Here is a 17,022-nt window from a genome sequence, read left to right on the forward strand (position 1 = left end):
CATATCTTGGAACTGAGGAATGATTGTCAAGCCTGATCATCATGCGCCTCCTACAAACTCGCCAAGCTCGCAACCTATTGTACGAGAGATCAATAGCTGACGGAAAAGGTTACTTGTACCAGCAGAGATCAATGCAGAAGGCCATACATCTTTGTTGGATTGATTATCACTCCGGCTAGGGCTAAGATTCTCTGGAGAATAACGGCTCAGAATAACGTGGAGAATAATTGAGCATCATGCCAATCCGACCGCCGATTATTTGCATCCTGGAACTGGCAACTGAGCGAGTCGAGTTGCATTCACCACGTACTGGGGGAAATGGACGATAGTTAGATTACTTGAATAAAACCACCTGCACTAATAAACCCTATCTTATACAACATAACTTTACAGGTATAGAAAGCCTACGCATTCCGAAAGACCCGTCCATAGTCAGGTAGTCCCCAAGCCACCAACTCCTGATGGCTCGGAGCGCCGCGCATTACCTCATTTTTGAGCCAGTGCTGCAGGATTGGGCTATCCTCCTCGACATGATAGCTCCGGGTCTGGCCCGAGAGCGTTTCTCCGGGCATACACATCGCCCCCTGACACGGGGCGGGGATGAACCGCACCTCCGTGTAGAGGACGACGACGGACCCAATTTGAATGAAGCCATGGAATGGCCCCGCCGTAGGACGCTGGGCCCGCAACTGGGCGAATTGTCCGCACAGCGTGCTGACCAACCCCCCGACTTCCTCCCGAGTGGGATCGCGGAGCGCCCACTGCCATTTCACCCGCACGATCAGGCTGCGTGGTCCGATCTGGAGGACTTGGGCGGCTGCGGGAATGGCAATATACGGCGACTCGGCTTCGAGGAGGGCCCGCGTGGTGTCGCGGATCCCTCGTACGCGATCCCACTCGATGGCGCCTCCCTCGGACATGACGGCCGTCGAGTCGGAGTCTGCAATGCTGGCCATGATTGCTGGTACAGTGGAATTTATGGTGGAAAAGCACTTGGGGTCTTCTTCTGTGTCAGGGTTGAGGGACCAATATGGCTCTAAATGGGCAGATTTGGATGGATGCGCAGGTTATAGTCTATTTATAGATCCCACGTTGGATGTCATAGAGGCATGTTCTAGGGATGAAGTGAACGAAGATGTTCATCAAGTTCTAGCTTTTACGTGGACCGACATGTAACTTGCTGAGATGTTTCATCACCTTGCTTAGGAATGTCTTTGTTCTTCTTCTATGAGATGGTACTGAAAGAACCGTGCCCTAACTTCCATGACCACAAAACAAAGCGAACATACAGTCATGGCACCGTCTGAGCAGCACGATTGGCAGTCTCAAGTTGAGTGAGCCTGCCTTAGTTCTGTCATTGTTGAAGTACCTATCTATACCCCCGATGTGATGATCAACTAGGTGGCTTTTGGGCGATGTCTGCGATGACCAGTGTTACAGAATTCAACACCTGAAACCGCGTCGGAACCAGGTGATGGACCCGGCTAATCAGCCTCACAGCCATCCGCCTCTCCCGTACGTCTCACCCAAGGTTTCTATCATCACGCGGGTAAATTTGCCTGCTGCGAGGTGGGAGGCGTTCGCCAAGGAGTTGTCTTGGTTGTGGCGGCGGGCAGTGGATTGGATCCCCGGGTTGTTAATTAATTTAGATTAATATGACAGTTTGACATCGTGGGTGAATTCTGTGGGAGTGAGAAGAGCATTCGACATGGTATTTGGGATGCGATGAACGCAGGTTGAGCGGCCATCAATTGTATCCCAAGTCATGCTGTAAGTTAGTTATGTGATTTTGAGTTGTAGGGAAATAAGGGACTGGACTGGGTCTCGTCTCGAAGTAATTCCCCACTTATGCTGCGTAAGCTGCATAGCATAACTAACTACTCCGTACATCCGTGGACATCCGTGGATATCTCCTCCTCGGGCGGCCAACTGCTGGTTCCCTGGTTCATTGCCTGGGATGATGCAACTTCGACTCGGTCGCATTTCGAGGGTGAAAATCGTATCAATGCCCGGGATCGAAGTTCGAATCCCCTGGCTCTTGGCATGTTTGTAGCGTGCTGAGATGGTATTCGAGTGTAGCAATATATAGCAACTCGCACGTTCTGGAGGACTTGACATTCCCACCCCCGATGTTGTATGCTTCATAGCGATTCTCAATTGCAGACTACATCCTATGGCTCAAGACAGTTGTGTCATTTCTTAGATCGCATTCTCAGTATTGTTTTCAATGGTAAATAGTGTCAGATCCTCAAATTATGTGTACTCGCATCGGGTGGTTAGGGCAAGGCCTCGTAGAAATATGTATCTGCCACCCGAAGATTCCGAATGGCTCACCAAGATATATTTCAAGCACAGAATACTGTCTTCTACTTTTATCTAATTTGATCAATGACGCTGAAATACCATGTCCAATTGTGCAATAATTTGGACCGGAAGCAACTACATCGATCAATTGAGACTCTGCGAGGGCGTCCGAGATGCAGCAGCAGCTAGCCGCTGGCTGCGACCGTGGATGAAGCCGGATACTCGTCCGGTCGACCAGGCAATTGCCTACCCTCCCCAAACGCCCCTATCCGACTCAAAATCAATCCAGCTGATAGTATTAGTCGGAGAATGTACCAAGGAGAACCATCATTGTCCAAGCAAATCACATAGTCTACTGCTAGTGAGTCAGTCTTGGCTAGCGTTCAACTCCCACGTGGGCAGCCAGATCTCGGCAGATCATCCGAATATGACGAGGTAGACGATCAGCAGCAGATCCTACCACTCAATCCTTCAGATACCACCCAGATAGCACATCTATAGCACATTCAATTAGGTAAAATCAGTCGTCGACTAGTCAGGAATCCCAACGGATTGCCCGGTGTCTGCCTCGTTTCGACCATTTCCTGCTCCAAGAGAGGATCCTCTCGCGAAGAGACTCCGAACCCAGCAGTCAGAGTGCAGCAAAACAGCCACCACGACGAGGTGATATCGTAGAGGCGTACATGCTGCCTGGTTTTCCGATGGGGGACTGACTCGAAAAATCGATAGTCGAAAGCCAAGCTCATTGCACCACGTGTGGTGCCATGTGGGAACCCCCACTTGAGGGGGAGTCATTGGTCTTGTCTTAGCGCAGGTGAAGCAACAGACGGTGTAACCATGGTCTGGGTCGTACTTTAGCGTTCATCGAGTTCATCGAGAAGAAGTGTAAACGAGACTAAGTTCTTTCACCAGCTAATTTGGTAGCCTGGATCGGGCTGGCTCGGCAGTCGATCCGGTGTGCCGTCTGGCGAGCATTCTCCCCCTGGCCCCAAAACTCCTTAAATACTCTTCCCACGGGCCCAGTCTTGAGCACTTTTTCCTCCTGACCAAGCACAGTTCAGATTGTTTGCAGATCAATTGACTGATCTTTGCCACCGTCATCATGGGTCTTCTGCAAAAGAGTGCCAATTTGGCCTTGAGTCTGAGTGCCACCGCCTTGGCCCTGGGTTGTGCCGCTGAGGCCTCTCCCAGCGTCACCACCGAGCAGGGTGTGGTCTATGGTTTCTCCCAGAACGACACCAATGTCTATCTGGGCATTCCCTTCGCCCAGACCACCGCGGGTGAGAACCGGTGGAAGGCGCCCCTGGCTGCCACCGCCTATGAGGGGGGTAGCTTCGATGCCTCGGCCTTTGGTCCCTCGTGCGCCCAGGCCATGTCCGGCACGACGATCGTTGCCCAGAGTGAGGATTGCCTCAACCTGAACATCTGGACCCCCCCCAGTGGCACTGGCCTGCCCGTCTTTGTCTACATCTACGGTGGTGCTATGGTCACGGGTGGTAGCAGCAACCAGCAATGGCAGGGATGGAACTTTGCTCGCAAGGATGTCATCTACGTCAACTTCAACTACCGTGAGAGCATGTATGCCTCTCCCTATGCTCCCGAGCTTGAAGGCGAGTCGCAGAACTTTAGCATCCTGGATGTGGAGCTCGCGCTGCAGTGGATTTATGACAACATCGAAGGTCCGTACTTTGACTTTTTCTCCTAATGCTTAACATCCCTCAGTTCCCCCTCTCTGCCACGTGGTAACCATCCCCACTGACTTTGCTTTGAATAGCCTTCGGTGGTGACAAGTCGCGCATTGTGTTGGGTGGTCACTCCTCCGGTGGTGTCCACGTCGATGACTACCTTTGGAACCACCCCGACACCTTCCTGGCGGGTGCCATTGAGATGTCGGCCAACGCTCAGTCTGGCCCGGCCAATGCGCCCGTGGGTGTCGCCCTCAAGCAGGTCGTCCAGGACATGATCGATGCGGGTGTCTCCCTGGACTGCACTGCCGACGACTACACTCTAGACTGCCTGCGCAAGGTGGATACCTATGCCTTCCAGACCAGCTACTTCAACTCGACCTCCAACACGTGGTTTGGCCCCGTCGTGGATAACCTCACCCGCTTTTCCAACTACTCGGACCGTTTCGCCAACGGCCACTACCCCAAGTCGTTGCCGCTGATCGTCGGTAACTCGGACAAGGAGGGCAAGCTTTTCGGCATTGTCTATGGGTCGGAGAACACGAACTTCTCCTCGTGGATCCGCACCTACGATGCCGACTTGGCGTTTGTGCCCGCCGATGAGCTGCTGGAGGCCTACAACCCCGATGACTATTCCTCCATCTCCCGGATGAGCGGTGCCTCGTATGGCGATGCCCGCTTCCACTGCGCGACCGACTACTTCCTGGACATGCGCTCGGAGGAGCAGAACACCTGGATCTACCGCTGGTTCGGCAACTACTCCAACGTCCTGGGTATCGCCGACATCGGCCCCTCCCACGGCAGCGAGGTCCCCTTCTTCCACGGTGGCAACGAGTGTTTCGCCAAGCTGACCGGAGTCACGGCTGCTGAGCAGGACCTGGCCGACTACATGAACGACTGGTTTGTTGCCTGGATCAAGGACCCCAGCGCTGGCCCCGGTTGGGATCAAGCCACGCCGGTGAACGGACCTCTGGCCCTGTTGGGTGTGCCGGGTAACGAGGAGGCCATCGAGACCGGAGAGACTGGCACCTACAACCAGCGCTGCCAGAAGGTCTACAAGCCAAACTACCCCAACTACCCGGTTGTCCAGAATCCCGTGGAGTTGGCTGCGGCCAGCTCTTAAGTGGGGAGGCGCGCAGGAGAAGAATCGAAAATAAGGGGGGGGGGAAGTCTGTTCAGCGCAGCATAGCGAACCTCGACATTTCATTCGGCTTCAGATTTTATTAATCAATTTTTTTTTCTTGTTATTAGACTTTCGCTTCCTATTGTGGGATTTGTCAGCGGGCTCATTGCATGATGAAGCCTGAGTAGCAATTTTTAATCTACGTGAATCATCGTCACTCCATAATCCGAATGCGTCCAAATCGCCGATAGAGTTTGATCCGTACAAAGCTTACCCTTCCATCCCGACCTGTGATCTTTCCAACGCACAGCTGGCTGCATCCGGTTGATCCCAGTGTAACGGTGTGAACTGGTTAGTGGATTCTAGAAATCAATAGTTCGCACATGGCGTACCATGTCGTGCAGCATGCAGAAAGGTGTTTTGCAGGGGAGACGGACGATGTCCGAAGAATGTTTCACTTGGGTGGATCCGCAACCCTAACTGTGGGCCGCCGAAGTTTTGCCTGGAGCAATCACGGCCAGTTCCACCAAAATTCGGAGAGACTATCGATTTCCTTCTGCTACCCCGATCTCCGATTCCCCGTCACGCAGGGTTATCGAGATGGTATGGTCCACGAGGGTCCCAATGCCTCGGGCCATACTCCCCTCCAGTGCTGGTCCGCCCACCACACCACCCCATCATCCCCCCCTAAGCAGTGGCCACACCACGCAAAAACCACACAGACAGGCACACACAACCGCACACCATTGAATCAAGATCCAGATTCCAGAGGGAGGTCCCTGCGGGCCTTCCCCGATCCAAACTCGTGGATTTGCTGGTTCCTCCAAACATACCGCCAGAACGAGCTTTCCAGCATGGGATAAGGTTTTCCCAAAATCCTCACCACGTAACGAACGCTCCCTGGCAGGCTGCACGGGTCGATCACGGTTTATTAATATTGACTGCCAGCAGCTGCAGCTGCTGCAGAGATGCCTTCTGGTCTCCGTCTGTCTTTGTTGTCGTGACTTTCTGCCCGCATCGTAGGTTGTTCGTCGCCATGGGTCGTCCAGATACCGGCCAAGTGGTAGGTCGTTGTCATCAGAGATTGTTCGGAGCGGTATTCTCTTGCTAACGCACTACTTCGCGGTGGGCAGGTGTCGTGGTACATTGTCACCATCATCGCGTGCATCTTTCTCGTCTGTCGACTCTGGGTGCGATGGCGGTTGTTGAAACGGCTGTATCTCGACGACTTGTTCGTCACGGTTGCGGCGCTCTGCCTGATCGGAGATCTGGTCATCCAGCATTATATGTTTAACCTGGGTATGTACTGCCTATCGCTGCTTCCCCCGCTGTCCAAATCCACCTCCATGCAGAGTGATCCGTGCGAGAGAGATCTAACGATGGACTCCTCTAGGCATGTCGGATGCGGCCAACATGGACTCAGATCAGATGATCAACATGATGAAGGTCAGTTTACAGACAGCAATCGGACAACGCCCGAATCCTGAGCCCCTCTTTCTCTGTGCCCTGCCCCGATCCGAGGCCTGCAGCCCGCGCGAATCCTCTACACACCCACTACGCTGAGACTAACTGCGGCCACTATCGATCGCTCTGTGACAGATGATCATCCCCGGATCCACCCTCTATGTGACAACGCTCTGGCTCATCAAGGCCAGCCTGGTAATCTTCTACAAGCGTCTCGCCGATCGCACCCGGTACCAGACCGTGTACAACATCACTCTGGCCGTTTTGGCGGCGACCTGGTTGGTCCTGTTCTTCGATATCGTCTTCAAGTGCTATCCTCCTTCCCGACAATGGCGGAGCGTGGTTGATGCGGAATGTAAGTGGATGCGAATGCGGTGGAGATGTCATAAATACCAGCAGTACTAATGGGACTGGAATGCAGTGGCGTGCCCAGACAAGCCATCGACGATCAACTACTGGTTGACGATTCTTTGTATGCAGCCCCGTGTCCGATTTGCAATTGCTGGAATGCTAACCATGTCGCAGTCAACATCTTCACTGATGTCTTCAGTAAGATACCACAATTCAACTATGAGCCACCGCTTTGATTCTAACCCCATGAACAGTCATCTGTCTCCCCATCTCGCAGGTCGCCCGCCTGAAGATGCCCAAGAAGCAAAAGTGGGGTGTCATCTCCGTCTTCTTGCTGGGTGTCTTGGTTGTTATCTCGAGTAGTAAGTTGTACCATCAGCTCAACAAGCAGTGCACAGTGCCATGTCTAACGAGCGTTGCAGTCATCCGAGCCATCTACTCCCATCTTAACGAACAAATGATCACCTGCACCGTCTCCATGATCGAGGCCTCCATCGCCATCATCGCTTCCTGCCTTCCTGTCCTCCGCACCTTGGTTTTTGGGAGCCACTCGCGCACCGGGACTTACAGCGGCCGGCGCGGCTACGAGCTGTCCAACTCGGGGTACAACACCACCGGCGGCCCCACGAGCAAACAGCGGACCACTGTCTCGGTGACGCAGACGGCCAACACCCCGGACGATCTGTCCCGGCATGATTCCGAGGACGGCTTGGTCAAGGATCATGGAGCCTTGCCGTTGTCGTTGGAGAATGGTGCCGGAATTGCCGTCACGCGCGAGTACTTTGTGCACGAGGGGGAGTCAGATGGACGAAGCTTTCGGTAGAGGCTAGGCTTGGCTTTGAACAAGGTCTCTTCAATCTCGCGGAGATTGACCCGCGAGGAAAAACAAAACTATCCATTCTTTAGTAGAATAATTTCATATAATTGTGACCCAGGAAGCTTACGTCGTGTGATTCGGGTAAGGGAGTACAGGGTAGATTGTAAATTTACCCCCGTTCTTGGGCTCAGACCACCTCAACCGTACGTTGAATCTCTTTCATCTCCCAGATCTGGCTCCTCGGTGAATGCTGCTGCGCATTGAGCACCACATCAGCCGTGACGACGCGATGCATCAACTTCGGGAGAGCGACGGTGGACTCGTTCCCAGACTGCGGCTCCTCAGTCCCTCGCTCTCTTATCAAACTCAAAGATAATTTCATCTCTGCGCTGCTATCACTTGCCATCCCCTTAGGTTTCTTTCCAGGTCCGTTGCCCTCTCCGTGCGACTTTTCTTCCCACCAACCACCACACTTCAGGAGGGAACCAACTCCGCGGAATCTGCGAGGTGTGGAACCTGCCTCTGGACCCACCTTGGCACCCTGTAGAGACGAGCTATCGTCGTTTTTCGACCCTCGCAGCTGTCGGAACGTGAGCAGGTTGTGCAGCCGAGCACTGTGAGAGACGTCGCGCACGATCCGGTACAGGATGGGGAGGCAGATCGCCACGATCGCCACCCCGGTTTCGAGCATCCCACAGAACATGAGGATGCTGACAATGCCTATGGCTTCTGGATCAGCGCTGCGTCTGTTGTCTGAGGCAGGGATAAGGGCTGAGATGAAGCGTATGCAGTAGACTCACCAATGTCATCGGTTGAGGATACGCCGCCTACGGTTTGAGTGGAGAGCACTGCGAGCATTTGATTAGTATGGGAACCAGAAAGCGTTGCTAGGGAGACAGTGGTGATGGAAAGTATACATTTGGGTCCGAGAATCCTGGCGAATAGTGACATGCGCGCGATGCCACACGCCGTCGCCCTGGGATCGTAGTTTAGCCGACTAGCACAGAGTGAATGAGGAGATGAGGGTCGCACACATTGACCCTACAAGCAGCACCACTATAATCCCAATGCGCTTGTGCAAGTTGAGGTGGAGAGACAGAACCTGATGCGGTCAGAAACATCTTGTTTGGTGGAGTCGTAACCCAGTATAGGTGCAGAAAAGCTCACCAGCGGCAGTGGAATGGTTAAGACGATGAGATCGACGGCCACGTCTGATGCCGACAGCGCAATCAGAACGGCAAAGCTATGACCACAACTGGTCATGAGGTCGTTTAGAGTGCCGAAATTGGCCGTGATGCTCGCCCCACACGTTTTCATCAGCGCAATCACAAATGTGACGCCCCAGGCGATTACAACGCCAATCAGTGTCCAGCTGGCGATGTCAAAGATTCGTCCCACGAAAAGTCGCCGGTAGAAGAATAGGACAAACAGCCTGAGCAAAGCTAGGGCAAGGGGCTGCATGATGTCGAATGGAAATTCCAACTGCAAGGGAAGGCGACGTGTAAGTGGGAGATTGAAGCTGAAGGAAAGGTGAATACTACTTTTTCCAACAAGATCTGGTCCCATCCGTCGTAATACAGGATGGCTGCGCCGATGTCGACAGGGGAGTGGGCGCCCACCGTGTGCGTTACGGCGCTTAAACATGTACGATCAGCTTCATTCATTGTTACTTTTTGGAGGGAGCAGGTGCCTACCAATTATCATGATGACGGCTTCTCCTGTGACGAGGACCTGCCGTACACGACGAAGAAGGGTCAGTGAGGTGGCCTAGGTGGCCTAAGTCCATTTTCGAGGGAGTAGATAGCGTACCCATGCTGCCAGTGCAAGCCAAACGTCGACTCCCAGTCTTTTACTCCTGCATTGAATATGAAAGCGAGCGGTAATGGCCAACGTGCCCATTACTATGAACAGATTGCCCACTCCAAGCACGCTGTGCGCATTGACGTAAGTCATCCTGTCTTACCAAAAAAGAAGAAAAGAAAAAAAAAAGAAGCTGCGTCTCGCGTCTGATGGGATGAGACGTCATTTGTGAAAGGAGTTGCGAGTGCCACATATTAGTACTCTCGTCGTGATTGCTTAGAATTGGAAGATGAGGGACAGTAAATGACCGGAGGGGGTTTTCAAAACGGGGGCGACGGGCTGTGCCTGCGACAAGTGCAAGGACTACAGTTTGTTTGCCTGTCCTTGAGAACCAACAATTGACAATGGGACTGCTGATCTACATCGTTGTGACACAGCATATGCACTGTGCCAGATGAGTGGTTTGATGGTTGGTTTCCCTCGGGCATGACGAAAAGGGTGACTGACGGTCAAGGTCAATGATTCGTGTCAATGCGGATAGGCGCTGGGTATTTAGCACATGCACCCTTTGGTGGGCAATTGACAGCAAGAGCTACTGAAATGCTGATTTCCCTAACGTGTGAAATATAGGCACCGAACGAGACATCGAGACCGCTGATACAGTCGACTTTTTCGCGATCGGAGACGGCTATTAAACGCCCGCTGTGCTCTTGATCCAGAGTCATTGCTGGGCTCTGGAAGGCGACGGGAGAACTTAAACAATCAATGGAACTCCTATATATGGCATAGTTATTGACTGAAACTTGACAAATACATACGACAAACTATTGCACCTATGTAGTTCTTCATGCCTCCCACACGGCCTCAATAATAGCCATCGATGCTCCCTCCGGCGTCCAAATACGTAAATTGGCAAAGCGAGAATCAGCCTTCCGGAACAATTCAACCCAGTCCGCCTCTTCTCGCTCCCTGGAGTTGAAATGTGTAAACATGATCATGTCCATGTCCCTGGGTAATCGTATGAGCGATTCCGTCCCTATCGGACTAGGAACAGAAGGTATGTACATACCGGACAGCACGCTCCTTAACCAGGGACAGTAACCCTGGCTCAGGGAGCAGGTAGTCGTTCACAATAATCCGAGCTCCGGGCCGCAAGGCAGGAATCAGCGCCTGAAGGATCCGGACGCCATGCGAGTCCGACCAGTTGTGGAAGATGTTCCGGAACAGATACGCATCGGCCTGCACGGGTTGCGGTGTGAAGAAGTCGTGCGCCTGAAATGATATTCTGTCCCGCACCTCATTTGGCAGACTCTCCGCTGCGCCGTCGATCATACTCGGCAGGTCCTAGACGATGAACTAGAGCTCAGGGTAGTCCTGGGCTATCAGACTGCTGACATTGCCCTTCGATCCGCTAATTACGACTGTCCCTTGCCCGAGTTTACCCCAATCGTACCCTGGTACCAGGAAGGACGGTGCATTTTGGTGGCCGTTGGCAAACGTGGACATTGCAGACGCGCGGAGCTGTGAGATGCCTGAAAGATCAACCGTCTCTCTCAACCTGCACATTGACATACCCTCTACCATGATTTTCCCTAGGTACACATTCACGCGGTGAACTCATGTAGGCAACGGTTGCCTGCTGTGACATACCCACTAGGACAATCCAGGCTGACCAGTGACTGACCAGAACACCACACCATCGAAATTCTAGCCCAGCACCGCTGTTTGACCCATTAATGAGCAAGCACTCCGCGATGTTTATGGCTACACGGGCCATGCAGTGTACTGGGTCTGGAGTCTGGTTTTGGCGAAAGGAACTGCCAATCCCGTGTGAGATCAGCAGTGCAGGCTTGGAGGCGACGGCATACGGCTTCAGGTAGGGCTCCAGCCCGAGCTTGAATCCTAACGATGACCCCAAAACTATCCACGGATCGTGTGTCCCCTCCGGTTTCTTCCCTGGTCTCCAAGTTCTTTTCGCCAACCAATATACTTCCCCACACTGCCTGTCGCGTTACTTTGCCTAGGACAGGGGCTTGAGAGACCAGGGGAATATCAAAAGTTCTTCCTCCAACGAGCAGTTGCTGCTGATCAAAGACGAGTTGGACTTTGTTCTGACCCTGAAGGATGGACTGCATCTGAGTATCCCGCGTACGGTGTACGATGACTTTGGGACGATCACTGCCTCTGCAGCTTTGTTTGTCCTCATTCTGTTTGCCCTACTAGTCTATTCTTACCGCTGTTTTGTTTGTCTTAATTGTCAATAGTTTCCCGTTTCGGAAACCGCTGGTAACATGGACAAGGCACAGACAGTTGGACCCCGTCTTCTTCCTCCATCACTCTCAGCTGGACCGATTATGGTGGGCGTGGCAGCAGACACTCCCTGAGTCACTTTCTGCCCGTCTCAATGAACGGCTTTGCATGGAGGGCTTGGATCAGATGCTTGGGTGGCTCCTTTCATTGACACCGAGCATGGTCAGCTTTGTTACAGGTACTAAGCGTTCTTTCTGGTGAGGTTGAGAAAAGTACTTATGTTCTTACTAGTTTCAAGTACTAGTTTCAAGGAGGTTCGATTTGAATTTCAATTACGTTTGTATTAAATGGGTTAAGGAAACGCCCACATGAAAAATATGTCTCTATTCTATACTTGATAGAGAAAGAATAAATAATGCCAGCGCCAGATCTTCTCGCCAGACACTTCCAAGGAGACCAATCATGGGAGCCAGCCACAGCTGGCGACAGTGTGGACATCTGGGCGCAGAGTGCGCTGAATGCGGGGTTGTGAACCATTCTATCACGCATTGGGAGTGGAAGGCGTAGCCACACTGGATCCTGCACCACTCGAGAGGCACTCCTTGGGTCTCCTCGAGCGGCTGCTGGCAGATCAGGCACGTTTCACTTCCTTGGCTCGAGCGAGGCCCCGTGGGGAGATTATCAATCCCCATCCGGTCTGCTGCCTCCGCGCCGAGGTACTGCTGCACAATTCCGCGGACAATGCGCTGGACAGTGGCATCCTGCAGGGTGACCAGTCGAGAGGAAAAACAGCCCGGAAGCCGCTCTCTCATCAGCGCAGGCAGGATCTCGGACCCGAACTCGGCGACCCAGCTGTCGGTGTCTGCAACATCCCGTAGTCGCCCAGCACACATCTCATCATACATCCGACTATACCGAGCCCAGCTCACTGACACCACCTCGATCTGGGCGAGGAAGAGGTGGCTGGGCCGGTGACCCATGTTGCGAGATTGCCTCATAACGTACACACATAGCCCCAGGAATCGGAGAAGATCGAAATCGACTAGGCCCAACCGGTGTGTGATCGGCGAATCTCGGATATCCGGTCTGTAGACCTCGCGGCTGAGCTCTATAAACCGGTGGGTCAACTGAACACACAAGTCTGCTCGGGCCTCAAAGACCTCGGGGGTAAGCTCGGGAGACTCGTCAGCCATCGCGAATACAGTATCAGATATCAAGATTTCGGTGTTTCCAGCCCCAATATGGTGGATGACTTGCGAGTAAATTCCAAGACTCGTTGGACCTCGAAGGTCTTGAAACTCAAGCCCGTTTATATAACAGGTTACCACGGAGTGGCTGAACAAAGACGCAGACCCCAGGCTTCTATTGGAAAGAAATCTTTCAGTATGATATCTTTGTCAATAATGAAGACTACCGGAATACAAGCGTACGTGCGTCATTCTCTTGGTCGTCGATGCGTTACTCATGTGAAATATTCCTGACTGAGAGATATCGCAGACAAGTGTTGTTTGCTTTTGAGGATCACGGATCTCGTTACATCGGATCTGCACCTTCTTCCAACCCGTCACCGCCGTCGTCACAGAAACCAAAATGAGCTCCCAGGGGAATCGGCTCGACACTATCTCGATAGCAAGCGGTATGGCTGGTGGCAAAGTCGCGAAGTTCATTCCAATTTCTGCATTGATGCACTTGACCACCACCAGCCGTGAATTTCCCAAAGGTGTAGAGCGGAGTATTGTCTGCGTAGCACTGGATGGCCTGGTAGATACTGTGGTCAGCAAGTCTCATGTTTGCTTTTCAATGGTATCATACCTGTCGCAGGGCATCAAAGCAATGCTCAACATGCCCCAGACCGCTTGCGTGGCTGAAGGGTCGCCTCTCCACGGCTTCCCAGAAGGTGGTTCGCATGATCCGCTGAAATCAAGGCTCTTTACTCTCTGTTCCGCGCCACCTTATATGAGTTACTTACGAGGCAGTGTAAATGATGGTAAGCCTCGAGCAGATAGATTCCCTTGCTGGTGTCGTTAGGCATGGACATAGTGTCCGGCCAATTCCGAACGGCGGCCCATTGGCGGTCAACTGCAATAAAGCCATGGGAAGGGAGAATGGCGTCCCAGAGATCATCACTTTCTGAATACGCTTTTCCTGGTGCGCTGTATTGTGTGTGCCAATATATTGGACTGTAGATAGTGGAGAGAGGCTGTCTCAACGCTGCATGGGATACTAAGGTTAGCATTCGCCGCAGTGACAGCTCGATGGAAGGGTCTACTAATGCCATACTCTGGTGGAGTTTGCCCGTTCGAGCCCGCATATTGGCTCGATCGGAAGAGGCGAGCAATGTAGAGGAAGGGCAATAGGTACACAACGTCTGCGAGGATATATAGGAAACGTCTGAAATTGGACTTCGGGCCTGTTTGATGGCACCCGTTTGGACAGAGTGTGAGGTAGCCTGACGCTTGTATATTATCGGTGAGTGTCTTTAAACTTGTAAATCAGGACTGCGGTGAAAGACGTCGTTCATTTGGTTCTTATGCGGCGAAGTTAACAAGGCAAGATTGTTTCCTGGCCCGGACAACCTAGTGTCATTGTGGATGATCCTTCTAAACCTGCAGCGTGCGAGTAAACACAAGCGCCTGCGTCTCTTTCTGGACCTGATCGTCCAAGTCTTGCAGACATAGCAGACACCATTAGAAGGCCTGTCCTTCCAAACCGCGCTCCAATGCCAAGATCCAAGATCTAAGCTTGCCTAAAAAACCCAGGTCAGAGTGCTACCTTCTTCAGACTTCCCCCACCCTTCTTTCTCTGAATGTGTACCCTTCCCACAATACTCTGTGGTCTCGGAATCTCGGTGGCGCAAATTAAAAAAAGTCAGTGATAAAGTGAGAATTAAAGAAGAGCAACAGGAACTTCGGGTGTGGTGGTAGATTCTGGGCCGTTTCTCACATCAAGGGTCCGGCAAGTCAGCACCAACCTCAAACTCCACATGGGAGCACAACTTGATATTGAGCTTTGGGGCTAGCGGTGGAGCTGACTGGCTGGGACCAACAAATGCAACCATAGCCCTCGATTCGGCCCGTTCTTAGCCAGGGACTAGCTCTTACGCCAAGAGGGCCCGAATGTTGGAGATGACATCGGGAGTGGTTTGCGCGATGGCCCCCACGCTGCGCCTCTGTATACCATTGCGGGAGCGGTTAGGGCTCTTTAGTCGACCTATCATCCTGAAACGGACCCCATACCGAAGAAGACCTTGCCAACTAATAGAAACTAGCTTGCCCATGTTACATTGTTGCCCGTCGATAGCTTACTACTTCAAGTCACGAACACCTCTTTGAGGAGCCGATTCGTCCACTTGAGAGAGTTATCATCGTGAGCAACCGGCATCTGGCAATGTGTGTGGCCACGAAGTTGGGCCTCTCAGGTCAAACTGGACCCCTTCTACCCTACACCAATCTGAACTCCGTGAGTGCTTTCAATCTCAAATATTCAGCTCGCGCATCGCAACTCCAGAATTGCACTTTCCATGTTACCTGTAAAAAGTCGCTGTTAGCTGCACAACCTCATTCTGACACTACTGTCATGGAAAATTGTGGCAATTGGGCCCTGATCACCCTGTTGGGAGTTAGTAAACTTGTTACATCTGTTTTCTAAATAAGCGCGGATGCTAAGTCTTTCGGGAGATATTGTCCGACGACCTAGAGTTGCTCTAATATCTCCTTCACGGAGATTAAGGGTGTTCATGACCCGCTGAACCCTTTAGTAACATCACATTAATCCAGCGTGAGTCTTTGAAGGCCATCACTGCTCCACTCCCTTATTCTAAGCTATCACCAAGGGGTCTAATGCCCGTCTAGTTGTTCCTGCCAACCAACAATGATGTTTCATCATTCCTAATGATATCTCGGCATTTTGACTTGTGATCATGAGTTTTGTCCGGACTTCCCACTATAAAAGGGTTGAATGTCTAGTCGCTGAGTATGTCTGGCATCAAGCAAGCAGATCCAAAATCTCGAGCCGGTTTCGACTCAGCCATTCTTTCTCAACCATTTCTGAAGCTATCGAGTAGTTTCATCACACTCCTTTGCAGCAGCAGCACTTCGAACTGTCATTCATTCTTTTCTTCAATTCGTGATTTACTTTCTGTTCAATCTCCTTGAGCACTACATTCGAAAATGCGTTGGACACAGATTCTTAGTGTGGGAAAAGCGAACCCGGCCATCTTCCTATACCCGTACTAATCTTTCTCACCAGATTGTGGGAGCCGGTTCACTGGCTGGGATTGCTTCTGCAGCCCCGGTGGGCGACCGCAACCTCGAAGTCGCTGAGCGCGACGATAGTCTGAGCTCCCGGTCTACCAGTGCAACGGTGACTGTTAGCGGGCTGGCAGTTACCTCCATCAACAACAAGGATGGCAAAGGAGCTGGCAAGGACTCTTACACCATGTATACCGGGGACGGCTCGACCAGCGCCGGCTGGCCCGCCAAGTCTGACTGGTAAGTTTGTCCTCAACACCCGGCGCAAGTGCCCGTTCTAACCGTTCCTCTAGGGTCTCTTTCGAGAACATGCAAGCCAATCCCCCCAATTCCTTGCCGGCAAAGTCCCCGTAATCGCCAGCTAACACAATACTGACAGGTGGAGTGCCAACAAGGCCACCATCGGCAAGTCCTGTGCCCAGTTCGGAGTGGCCGACAACTCCGCGACTGAGACCCAGGAGTTGTACGATGCGATCCAGGAGGTGGCGACCAGCTCGAAAGTTGACCACCGCTTCATCCTGGCGGTGGTGATGCAGGAGTCCAAGGGTTGCGTGCGGGCCCCGACCTCGACGTACAGTGTCAGCAACCCCGGCCTGATGCAAAGCTACAAGGGCACTGGGACCTGCAACAACGGGGGCAGCGTGAAGAACCCTTGCCCCAAAACGGAGATCGTGCAGATGATCAAGGATGGAGGTATGATTCTCTCATCGGGAACGTCTCTCTAAGTCACCCAGCTAATGCCCCCCAGCTATTGGAACCAGAGACGCTGATGGATACGGTCTCGCCTCGCTGCTCGACAAGTCTGCCCGGAACAATGCCGCGGGCTTCTATCGTGCGGCCAGAATGTACAACTCGGGTGCCTGGTCTATCCCGTCCTCTGGTAATCTGAGTGGAGCCGGGGCGACGGCTTGTTACGCTTCTGATATTGCTAACCGGTTGACTGGATGGGTGAGCGCTGCCACCAAGTGCACTGCCTGA

At 52.6% G+C, this 17,022-nt stretch overlaps 8 protein-coding genes across 8 annotated transcripts; 3 read left to right on the forward strand and 5 right to left on the reverse strand.

Annotated features, from left to right (window-relative positions):
* Positions 1-404: 404 nt before the first annotated feature.
* Positions 405-956, reverse strand: BO95DRAFT_432319 (uncharacterized protein; the record flags this gene model as incomplete). The annotated part of the gene is made up of 1 exon (XM_025585053.1): positions 405-956. One exon carries the CDS (start codon positions 954-956, stop codon positions 405-407), a length of 552 nt encoding a protein of 183 aa, XP_025441886.1.
* Positions 957-3,328: 2,372 nt separating this feature from the next.
* Positions 3,329-5,327, forward strand: BO95DRAFT_390279 (alpha/beta-hydrolase). Its single transcript, XM_025583598.1, has 2 exons — positions 3,329-3,983; positions 4,079-5,327. The coding sequence occupies exons 1-2, from the start codon at positions 3,407-3,409 to the stop codon at positions 5,110-5,112; spliced, it is 1,611 nt and encodes a 536-aa protein (XP_025441887.1). The 5' UTR covers positions 3,329-3,406; the 3' UTR covers positions 5,113-5,327.
* A 426-nt stretch (positions 5,328-5,753) lies between these two features.
* BO95DRAFT_147172 (uncharacterized protein) lies at positions 5,754-7,866 on the forward strand. Its single transcript, XM_025580611.1, has 7 exons — positions 5,754-6,175; positions 6,246-6,411; positions 6,506-6,558; positions 6,712-6,931; positions 6,998-7,048; positions 7,102-7,125; positions 7,182-7,866. Exons 1-7 carry the CDS (start codon positions 6,149-6,151, stop codon positions 7,748-7,750), a joined length of 1,110 nt encoding a protein of 369 aa, XP_025441888.1. The 5' UTR covers positions 5,754-6,148; the 3' UTR covers positions 7,751-7,866.
* A 65-nt stretch (positions 7,867-7,931) lies between these two features.
* Positions 7,932-9,530, reverse strand: BO95DRAFT_464171 (uncharacterized protein; the record flags this gene model as incomplete). Its single annotated transcript, XM_025589037.1, has 7 exons — positions 7,932-8,464; positions 8,545-8,592; positions 8,662-8,720; positions 8,779-8,846; positions 8,912-9,226; positions 9,286-9,379; positions 9,439-9,530. 7 exons carry the CDS (start codon positions 9,528-9,530, stop codon positions 7,932-7,934), a joined length of 1,209 nt encoding a protein of 402 aa, XP_025441889.1.
* Positions 9,531-10,389: 859 nt separating this feature from the next.
* BO95DRAFT_364042 (S-adenosyl-L-methionine-dependent methyltransferase) lies at positions 10,390-10,888 on the reverse strand (the record flags this gene model as incomplete). The annotated part of the gene is made up of 2 exons (XM_025582642.1): positions 10,390-10,552; positions 10,614-10,888. Coding segments are annotated over 2 exons (438 nt in total), but the record flags the coding sequence as incomplete, so codon positions are not given.
* A 1,289-nt stretch (positions 10,889-12,177) lies between these two features.
* BO95DRAFT_432325 (RING finger protein) lies at positions 12,178-12,987 on the reverse strand (the record flags this gene model as incomplete). Its single annotated transcript, XM_025585054.1, has 1 exon — positions 12,178-12,987. The coding sequence occupies one exon, from the start codon at positions 12,985-12,987 to the stop codon at positions 12,178-12,180; it is 810 nt and encodes a 269-aa protein (XP_025441891.1).
* A 382-nt stretch (positions 12,988-13,369) lies between these two features.
* Positions 13,370-13,970, reverse strand: BO95DRAFT_319450 (uncharacterized protein; the record flags this gene model as incomplete). The annotated part of the gene is made up of 2 exons (XM_025581774.1): positions 13,370-13,543; positions 13,764-13,970. Coding segments are annotated over 2 exons (381 nt in total), but the record flags the coding sequence as incomplete, so codon positions are not given.
* A 1,993-nt stretch (positions 13,971-15,963) lies between these two features.
* Positions 15,964-17,022, forward strand: BO95DRAFT_464174 (muramidase; the record flags this gene model as incomplete). Its single annotated transcript, XM_025589038.1, has 5 exons — positions 15,964-15,987; positions 16,043-16,284; positions 16,338-16,394; positions 16,424-16,737; positions 16,793-17,022. 5 exons carry the CDS (start codon positions 15,964-15,966, stop codon positions 17,020-17,022), a joined length of 867 nt encoding a protein of 288 aa, XP_025441893.1.

Source organism: Aspergillus brunneoviolaceus (genome assembly GCF_003184695.1).
Source record: "Aspergillus brunneoviolaceus CBS 621.78 unplaced genomic scaffold BO95scaffold_37, whole genome shotgun sequence".
Lineage (NCBI taxonomy): Eukaryota > Fungi > Ascomycota > Eurotiomycetes > Eurotiales > Aspergillaceae > Aspergillus > Aspergillus brunneoviolaceus.

Excerpts from the sequence above, each read along its gene's own strand:
- BO95DRAFT_390279 (XM_025583598.1), top strand. The coding sequence starts at position 3,407 with ATGGGTCTTCTGCAAAAGAGTGCCAATTTGGCCTTGAGTCTGAGTGCC. Across the intron at positions 3,984-4,078 it reads GATTTATGACAACATCGAAG|CCTTCGGTGGTGACAAGTCG; the intron begins GTCCGTACTTTG and ends TGCTTTGAATAG.
- BO95DRAFT_147172 (XM_025580611.1), top strand. The coding sequence starts at position 6,149 with ATGGGTCGTCCAGATACCGGCCAAGTG. Across the intron at positions 6,559-6,711 it reads AGATGATCAACATGATGAAG|ATGATCATCCCCGGATCCAC; the intron begins GTCAGTTTACAG and ends GCTCTGTGACAG. Across the intron at positions 7,126-7,181 it reads CATCTTCACTGATGTCTTCA|TCATCTGTCTCCCCATCTCG; the intron begins GTAAGATACCAC and ends CCCCATGAACAG.